Source organism: Alosa pseudoharengus, unplaced genomic scaffold (assembly GCF_046254945.1).
Source record: "Alosa pseudoharengus isolate Yale_2024_CS ecotype anadromous, Long Island Sound unplaced genomic scaffold, YU_APseudo_1.1 YU_APseudo_1.1_scf_21, whole genome shotgun sequence".
NCBI classification, from domain to species: Eukaryota; Metazoa; Chordata; class Actinopteri; order Clupeiformes; family Clupeidae; genus Alosa; species Alosa pseudoharengus.
In genome coordinates, this window is record NW_027468674.1 from 18,724,774 (window position 1) to 18,734,773 (window position 10,000).

The 10,000-nt window shown below is 44.7% G+C and overlaps 1 protein-coding gene across 1 annotated transcript in view; it reads left to right on the plus strand.

The window, feature by feature from the left end:
* Positions 1–10,000, plus strand: part of baiap2b (BAR/IMD domain containing adaptor protein 2b) — a 79,973-nt gene that overhangs the window by 46,645 nt on the left and 23,328 nt on the right. Inside the window, exon 7 of the mRNA XM_076298928.1 lies at positions 8,029–8,166. Coding sequence (XP_076155043.1) covers positions 8,029–8,166 — 138 coding nt within the window. The remainder of the gene's footprint in view (positions 1–8,028; positions 8,167–10,000) is intronic.

Consider the following 10,000-nt stretch of genomic DNA (forward strand, 5'->3'; position numbering starts at 1 on the left):
AAAAAACATAACCGAAAGTTATTCCATTCAATAAATTAAGATCTTCAGACTTATTTGGCCTCAAGCAAAAGGCATAGCTTAGTGATAGGCCTTTCCAACTCATTGGTTTGTGTTTTAACACGTACTTTTCTCACAAACCCTCTAGAATCTTTTATTGTCTCTGTAATGCGCCCTAAAGGCCATGAATTTCGGGGGGCACACTCATCAGCTAAAAGGACCAGATCTCCTACTGAGAAGTTTCGCCGTGGGCTGCTCCACTTTTGGCGCTGTTGCATTATGGGGAGATATTCTTTTGCCCATCTTTTCCAGAATAAATCACTGAGGTACTGGACTTGTTTCCAGCGCCTTCTTCCATATGTTTCATGTTTGTCAAACAGACCAGGCGGTAGAGTGGGCTTCCCTTTTAACAACAGAAGGTGATTTGGTGTTAAAGCCTCAAGGTCATTTGGGTCATCACTAGATGGTGTTATTGGTCTGTCATTCAGAATAGCTTCAGCCTCGCAGAATATGGTACTGAGAGCCTCATCGTCGACTATTTGTTGTTGGGTGACAGAACAGAGAATTCTTTTGGTTTGTTGAACCAGACGTTCCCAAACGCCGCCATGATGAGCTCCATAAGGTGGGTTGAAAGTCCATTTAATCCCGTCCTGTCTGAGTGTGCTTTGTATTTTGTTTTGATCCATAGTTCGTAGCGCTTGTTTTAATTCACGATTTGCACTTACGAAATTTGTTCCATTATCTGATCTTATCTCTTTGACCGGTCCTCTCCGACAGATGAACCTTCTCATGGCATTGATGCAGGAATCCGTATCAAGTGTATGGGCCACTTCAAGATGAACAGCACGGCATGTTAAACAAGTGAATATGACGCCATACCTTTTGACAGCATTCCTTCCCCTTTTAACCTCAATAGGCCCGAAATAATCCATTCCGACCAGGGTAAATGGAGGGAGGTCCATCACAACTCGGTCAGATGGGAGGTCCGACATTTTTTGTTCCCCAGGTCTTTGACGTTGTTTGCGGCATGTCAGGCACTCTCTGATGATCCTTCTAGCCAGTGCATTTGCGTGAGGGATCCAAAATTGCCGTCGGAGTGTGGAAAGCATATGATTCCTCCCACTATGTCCAACCTTCTCATGCACATAGCGAAGAATGAGCTCTGAGATGTGACTACTCTTTGGTAGGATGGCAGGATGTTTTGCCTCATCAGGTAATGCAGATTTGCTCAACCGCCCACCTACTCTTAGGATGTCATCGACCATTACGGGATCCAACTTTAATAGGTGACTGGATTTCTTTATGGCTTTTCCATCAGTCAGATTTGAGATTTCCTCAGAAAAGTGTTGTTTTTGCACAAAACTGACTATTGCCGTTTCAGCCCTTTTAAGATCATCTACTGAAAGCTGGTAAGTCAAATTTTTCTTTTTCATTTTAGGTTTGACATCTATCTGTAGATTTTTCTTTTCCTCACACCTTTTCTGAAGTGTGTCCTTGAATTTTAAAAACCATGCAACTGCATGTTTCAAATCTGCCCATTTGGAAAAGTAAGACAGCAGTCTGCTGGTAGGGCAAGACTCTTCCACAGACTTTGCAGACAGGGCATGAACAGAGGCTTCCTGCTTTATCTCAGGGTCATCATCCGGGATTAGATCCATGTTCTTAGTCGTTCCTAGCCACTGAGAGTGTGTGTGGAGGAACTCTGGCCCATTAAACCAGGTTTGGTTCTGAAGAAATGCTTTGACTGATAAGCCGCGGGAAGCTGCATCAGCCGGGTTGTCCTTTGAGGAGATGTGCCTCCATTGCTCCTCCTTCGACAAAGAGTGAATAACAGAGATTCGATTTGCAACAAAAGTTTTGAATCGTTTGCTTTTGTTGGCAATGTATTGCAAAACAGTCATACTGTCTGACCAAAACATAGAATCTGCAAATAAGAACTGCAGTTCTGCTTTAAGCATATGATCTAGTCGTACAGCCAAGACTGCTGCAGCAAGCTCCATTCTGGGAATGGTAGTACACTTAAGAGGTGCTACTTTGGCCTTACCAAATGCAAATGAAACACAGACTTCATCCCTACTATTTGTTAGCCGGAGGTAGGATACGGCGCCATAGCCAACCTCACTAGCATCACAGAAGTGGTGTAGTTGTGCAGATGTGATGTCACCAAAGCATGATGGAATAAAGCTTCTGTTAACACCAAGAGTGTTCAGAAGATGAAGTGAATCAAGCCAATTTTCCCAGGTCTGAGCGACATCATGTGATATTTTTTCATCCCAACTCAGCTTCAGCTTACATAGGCTCTGCAAGATCAGTTTTGCCACAAGAGTGATGGGAGCCAGAAAACCTAGAGGGTCATATATTGAGCAGACAATAGATAAGATTCCCCTTCTGGTTGTCTGGTGAGACTTGATGGCAATGCTGAAGGTAAATCGATCCATTTCCACGTCCCATTGAACACCAAGTGCTCTTTCCATCGGCAGCTGTTCTTTGCTCAGATCCAAAGTTCTCACTTCTTTCGCTCTGTCCTTTTCAGGAATTGCAGCAAGGACAGTGCGATCATTGCTTATCCATTTGTTCAGATGGAAGCCACCTTTTGTGCATAGCTCAGTGAGTTGCTGATACAAAAACAAGGCCTGCTGGCTACTGTTGACTGCCTTCAGGCAGTCGTCAACATAGAAGTTCTGTCGGATAGTGTTTGTGACTTCTTCTGGATACTTGTCCTGATTGTCATCTGCTGTTTTCCGCAAGGCAAATGTGGCACAGCTAGGCGAAGATACTGCACCAAAGATATGCACAATCATTCTGTGCTCGACTAGTTCTTTAGAGATGTCCCCATTGGGCCACCAAAGAAAGCGCAAGAAGTTGATATCTTCCTTTGCTACTTGAACTTGGTGAAACATCCCTTCTACGTCAGTGATGAATGCGACAGGCCCCTGACGAAAGCGGAATAACACGCCAAGGAGCGTATTCGTCAGGTCGGGACCTTGGAGAAGTTCCTTATTTAAAGAGGTTCCACCGAATGCTGCAGCACAATCGAAAACCACACGCAGTTTCTTTTTGCGTGGGTGGTAGACACCATGATGTGGCAAATACCACAGCTTGCCAGTCTGATGCTGCAGTTCACACTGAGGTACGACCTCAGCATACCCCTTTGCCATGACCTCATTCATAAAGGCTTTGTATTCATTGAAGAACACTTGATCCTTTTCAAATCTTCTCAACAAATATTGAGCTCTTTGATAGGCTATTTGCCTATTGTTAGGCATGTTTACATTGACATTGCGGAATGGAAGTTTCAAACGGTAGTGACCATCTTTCAGTTCGGCTGAACTAGACACAATATTCATGAACTGCTCATCTTCCTGAGACCATTCATTCTTCTCTCCATAATGCTGTTCCATGAAATCTTGGTTGTATTGTTTTATCAACAAATTCTCTAAGTTTTGGATGGATACTCTGTTGACAAGAACATTAGCATTATTCATACTCCCACAGCCGAGTGGACCATTAATAACCCAGCCGAGCAGGGTTTTCACAGCATATGGTCCTCCGTCCACACTGTTAATAATTTTCCAAGGTTCTAAGGCTCTTGGCGCATTGACTCCTATTAGCAGCCCGATGCCTGCATTGATAGGAGTAAAGTCAACTTCCTCGAGGTAAGACCATTTTCTTAAATCTTTTGCTGTCGGCATATTGTCATGTGTCACAGGGATTGATTTTTGTGTAAAAACATCAGGAAGCTTGAGGAAGATGTCACTGTCAAGAGCAGCTACTTCAAAGCCAGACACCTTGTAGCTTGTTACTGGTCTTTCTTGACCCATTGTCTTTAAAAGAATTTCTACTTTCTTTCCAGGGGCCTGAAGCTGTCTGGACAATTCTTCAGTGCAAAAGGTTGCCGAGCTCCCCGGATCTAGGAAGGCATACGTTTCAATGCACTTTGTTCCCTTTTCTAGTGTAACTTTAACGGGCACAATTGCGAGAGCACATTCCTTATTTCCGGCCCCAGTATCACTACCAGTGGCCAGCGAGACCACTGTATCAGCACCTCTGCTATTTGTTTGATTTCCTTTGGTTGGTATGTGGAGAACTGTAGGATGTTTTTGCTTACACACGTTGCAAGACATTCGATTCAGACAGTTTTTGCTCATGTGTCCCTTTTGTAAGCATGCAAAGCACATTCCTTTTGCCTTCAAGTACTCCACCTTTTCGTTATTGGGTTTGGTTTGAAATGTTTGACATTTTTCCATTGGGTGATTTTTATTGCAGAACATGCAGGGATTTGTGAATGCGCTTGTGGTGATAGCACTTGACGCTGGTAAAACAGCTGTTGCAAAACTGCTCCCCCTACTGGACTTTGAAATGATTCTGCTTTGCCTTATTGGCTCTGCAGTTTTATTCAGTGGGCTCTGGATTTCCCCAAAAATTGGATCTAGCATTATGCGTGCCTGTTTATCAATAAACGCGAGTAGATCTCTAAAGGAGGCTCTTTGTTTGTGCTTGTCGTATATGTTACTGACAACTCCTCTCCACTTCTCACGAAGCTTGAACGGCAGCTTGGAAGCGATAACCTTCAAATTTGATGGTGTTTCAAGGTCTGTGATGTAATCAACATCTTGCATGGTGTTGTGGCAGGTTTTGAGGAATATTGCATATGACCGTAGACCAGACGCATCCTCTGCCCTAATAGCAGGCCATTTCAACGCTTTGTCCAAGAATGCAGAAGAGATCCTTATTTTATTTCCAAAGTGCCACTCCAATTGTTTCTTGGCTTCCCTATAGCCTTTGTCTGGTGGCAGGTGAAAGCAGCTGCGCACAAGATTCTTAGCTTCTCCGGATGTATATTGCTCCAGATAGTACAGTCTTTGTTCATCATTGTCTGTTTTCGATTCGATTGTCTGTTCAAATGACTTCAAGAATGACCTGAACTGAAGTGGGTCTCCATAAAAGACAGAAACTGCTCTTGGTGGAAGCTGAGAAGATCCATGTTGCTTCACAAGTAGTGAAGTAATTTCATTCTGCCTTTTCATCACTTTGATGAGAGAATCATTGTTTGAATCTGGAGTATATTCTGAGGATTGCTTTAATGCCCCTCGAGTAGGCATTTTGGTTGGGATGGAGAAAGAACCTGGTAATTCCGATTTAACCTCTGTTGAGGTAGGTCTAAAGTGTTCAGGATATATTCTTTGCTTTGCTTGTGTCTTTTTTGCTGTAGTTGGAAGAATGTATTCTGTTGACGCTCTAGATTGTGCAAGGTGACTTAAATCAACAGGCGAAAATTCCCTTTCTGAAAGAATATTTATTCTAGCTTCTGCCTCAGCTATTTTTGTTTGCAGTTTAAGTTTTTCCCTTTTTGATTTTAGTCGCAATGCCTCTATGTCCACTTCAAGTTGCTCCTCCAGAGACCGTGATTGCACACCGAGCACAGCACGTTGTATTCTTGCTTCAGACAGAGCCTCTGAGGCTTTGCTGGCCCGACTGGAGGCTGCACTGGGAGGCTTTGTTGCGGCCTGTGAAACACTATCGTGCGGCGACACGGACTGATCGGCGTCTACCTCATCTGCTTTCAGCCAAAAATCTACGCCATCAAGGAATTGTCTGAAGCTGGCCATCTTAGGTTCGTACCAGTCTATTCTGTCCGGTTCCTTTTCTTCATCAGATAACAATGATTGCACGTTGTTTTGCAAATCCTCGAACTCTTCTAAATACTCAATAAAATCTAAAATTGGTTGCTTCACCTCTTCTTTAGTATCTCCTGCCTCCATCAGAGCGTTTATTTCGTTGCGCTTTCTTGTGAGAACTCCTAACTTTCCTCTACGCGTTCCGATTAGTTTAAACAATCTCTTTTCTTTCTCAATCAAGGTTTCCTCCTCGTCTACGTCGTCTGCGTTTTCTGTTTCCATTTTCACACTCTATCGTTTAGTTTACAGAGCATTCAATGTCCAAACATTCAAATGTTTTCTTTGTTTCCGCACGGCAAAACAGGTCAAAACTTTGAGCGCGGCGGCCCGACGTTGTTTAAACTTTGTATTACTCACGGCCTTCCATGAATCCACCATCAAAACTTTAAGGTTGCTCCTTGTCCATAATCCATGTAACGAAATCCGTTTAATCCTTATATTTTTTCGACTTTGTTTCGTCCAATTTTGTCCAAAGTTCTTTGTGGCAGTGAAACGATAGGCCTGGCAGGATTAACGCACCTTCTCCTTTACGTGGCAAAAAATAATGTTTATTGGTCCATACAGCAACGAAAAGTAAATGAAAACTTGTTGTAAATTAGTCCACATCAAGGTCCTAACGAAATAACTGTTTTATAGTGGTTTGTAAAAGAAAAGTGTGGTCGAAAAAATGTTTGTAACCAAGCACAATCGCATTCAATGCCCCCTGACCTCAGGTGCACCAGCCCCATATGCAGTCATTCCCACTACGTCACCCATCGCTTGTGCGCCCTTAAAGTGCTAAGCACAGAAATAAATAAATACATAAAAATAAATTATAATTCCAACTAAGTTATTGCAAGCATTCCAAACTAATCCAAACGAATTTCCCAATACATATAAATAATAACATTCAAGACTTTAACAATGAAAATGGCTATAACACTGTCAATCATTCGTTCATTTGCTTTTGTGTTTTCTTTCTTTCTTTCTCTCTCTTTTCTTCCCACATTCTTTCCTTCTTTTAGACTCACTGTTATCAATGCATTCTTTAACTTTGACTTCACCTCTCTACCCCCCCCCCACACACACACACACACACCTCTCTCCTCCATACACCACCCCTCCCAGTTTCCGCTGAAATCAGATAGGGTATCCACCAGAGATTAAATGTTCACTTTATCCCTTTTTTAAGCATATCTCTTAATTTCCCTATTGGCTTTTCCAGCGCAACAGCAGCAAATGGCTCAAAAAAGAGATGTTGTATAAATTAAATCTCATCTCCTCATATCACTTATGAGTCACTTAAAGTGATCTGTGGAGAACAAGAGTGTTTTTTTAAATGTTCAACCTCAAAGGTGTAAACAGTTATGGACAGAGTAACGGTCGGACGCTGACGCACCCGCAAACGTGTTCCGCAGACACAAAACAATCTCGACAATCTCCTCCTGGGTGCTCGAAACTTGAACTTGAAACTTGATTGCAGTACACTGTTTGTTCTTTAGAAATGTAGATGGGTTTTCTTTCACTTCTTGTTTTTCCCCGGTGGAAGAGGGGCTGTTACCCTCCAGTAGAAGTCTTGAGAGAAATGGAACTGATCTCGGTTCAGCCCGATGAGCAATATTGCGGTTGGGGCGTTGGGATATGTGTGTGTGTTCGGCTCAGCGTTGCCCCCCGTGTACACAGAGAAGCTTATTAACTCTCCCACCTGAGCGGGATTGTGTGCCCACGCAGCAGCAATGGTAAATGTGCTGGGAGAGATAGCTGGGGGCAGAGAGAAAGAGGGAAAGAGAGAGGGAAAGAAAGAAAAGAAAGAAAGAAAGGGTGGGTGGTACACTATGTCCCTGATTCAGTCAGGTGTAAACAAAAGTTAACTTTCGGCAGATATGTCGGGCTCAGTCTGGGAGAACAATGGCAGTTTGGCCCCTAATAGAAGTTCCTACTCGAGGTTTAAAGTCAACACAGACTTCCTACGAATGTGCTAAGCACAACACACCTTAGACAACCTGTGTTGGCCAGCTATGTGTGTTATCTTAAGCTAATTTGGGCATTTTTATTCATCTGTTGTTAAAGAGGCAATATCATTCATGTGTAATTAAGTCCAATTGAAATCTGTTCCAACCACTTACATCTATCTATAAAACAGGAGATTGTTGTTGAGGATGTAACTCAATCCCATTATACAGAAAGACAAAGAAGAGAGAAAAGAGGAGAGAAAAGAGGAGAGGGATTAGTTAGTTATGAGTCTGTTCCGTAACAGGATCTTCTTCAGGGTCTTTCGGGGACAACACCACAGCTCACCCTGAGCAAAGCAGTCCGCTCGCTGTCTTTTACACTGTGGCCCCGAGTCACCCTGACTCTCTGCTGCCCTCCACAGGCGGCGCTGAAGAAGTACCAGATGGAGCACAAGAGCAAAGGCGAGAGCCTGGAGAGGTGCCAGGCCGAGCTCAAGAAGCTGCGCCGCAAGAGCCAGGGCAGCAAGCACCCGTCTAAGTACGGAGACAAGGAGATGCAGGTGAGTCAGTGTGTGTGTGTGTGTGTGTGTGTGTGTGTGTGTGTGTGTGTGTGTATGTGTGTGTGTGTATGTGTGTGTGTGTGTGTGTGTGTGTGTGTGTGTGTGTGTGTGTGTGTGAGGGGTCGGGGCAGCTGCTGGGTCACAGACAGCTCAGACAGACAGCTGAGGGTTGAGAGGGCGGTGATGTGGTGATGGTGGTTGGGTGTGTGTGTGTGGGGGGGGGGGAGTTGGTTGTGCATCAGCAGTCTGGTCATGCTGAGAGGCCGGTCAGATGGTCAAAGTTATGCAGAGGAGGGATGATAGAGACTCTCTGGTCTCCCTGCCGGGGTGAATTTGATGGATTTGTTGGCAGATGACAGTCTGCCTTGCTCCTCCTAAGAGTCTCTGTGTGTGTGTGTGTGTGTGTGTGTGTGTGTGTGTGTGTGTGTGTGTGTGTGTGTGTGTGTGTGTGTGTGTGTGTGTGTGTTTGTGTGTGTGTGTGACTTACACATTCTTCTGTGGTAAGGAATTAAGCCACTGTCTGTATGGGTGTGATCTTTAGATGTCTCTATCAGCAGCAATATGACCTCCAGCGCTTCAGCCTGTGAGTGTGTGTGTGTGTGTGTGTTAGTGGTTGGCACATCTGAGAGCTGAGTCAGCCCTTGATAGGATTTGTGCATCTGTTTTGTGCTGAAATCCACTACTGGGCACTCAGGTGTGAATATGAGCTGCAAACTTGTGTGTGTGTGTGTGTATTTGTGTGTTCATTAAGTTGATGAGTGAGTGAGTGAGTGAGTGAGTGAGTAAGTGAGTGAGTGAGTGAGTGGGAGAGTGTGAGGCCCCCTTGCTGTGCAGTGTCTGACATCAGCCCAGTGGAGTTAACGGAGCTCAGAGAAGAGGCAGAGGAGGGGAGGGGAGGAGAAGAGAAGAGGGGAGAGGAGAGGAAAGGAGAGGAGAGTGGAGGAGAGGGGAGGAGGAGAAGAGGGGAGAGGAGAGGAGAGGAGGAGAGGAGAGTGGAGGAGAGGGGAGGAGGAGAAGAGGGGAGAGGATAGGAGGAGAGGGGAGGATAGTGGAGAGTGGAGGAAAGGAAGGAGGAGGAGAGAGGAGGGGAGGAGAGGAGGAGAGGAGAGGAGAGGAAAGGGGAGTGGAGGAGACAGCAGCAGTGTGGAGATGAAAACGTCTCTTTGAATTACAGCCTGCAGCCTTCAGCCTCAGTGCATCTCACTGTAGAGGAAGATGAAAGGGGGAGAGGCAGAGAGAGAGAGAGGTAGAGATGGAGAGAGAGAGAGAGAGAGAGAGAGATGGAGAGAGAGAGAGGTAGAGATGGAAAGAGATGGAGAGAGATGGAGAGAGAGAGAGAGGTAGAGATGGAGAGAGAGAGAGGTAGAGATGGAGAGAGAGAGAGAGAGAGAGAGAGAGAGAGAGATGGAAAGAGATGGAGAGAGAGGTGAGGGCCAATACCAAGGCACAGTCATAAACCCCAAAATCTGGTGTCTGGTTTATTTGGTGGGACTCCTGTTAAATGCTTTTTCAACATGTCCACTGCAGCTGAGAAATATCTGTGTGTGTGTGTGTGTGTGTGTGTGTGTGTGTGTGTGTGTGTGTGTGTGTGTGTGTGTGTGTGTGTGTGTGTGTGTGTGTGAGAGAGAGAGAGAGAGAGAGAGAGAGAGAGAGAGAGAGAGAGAGAGTGTGTGTGTGTTCTGTTTGTTGTGCCCTCTTTAGCAAATATCAGTTTTGTTAGCCTGGAGCTGCTGGACAGGAGTCTGTTTGTTTAGAACAAATGAATCACGCTGATGGTTCAGTCCCCGTGAATATACTGCCTCCGAGTTGTATTTGTTTGCTTTTGTCGATGTGT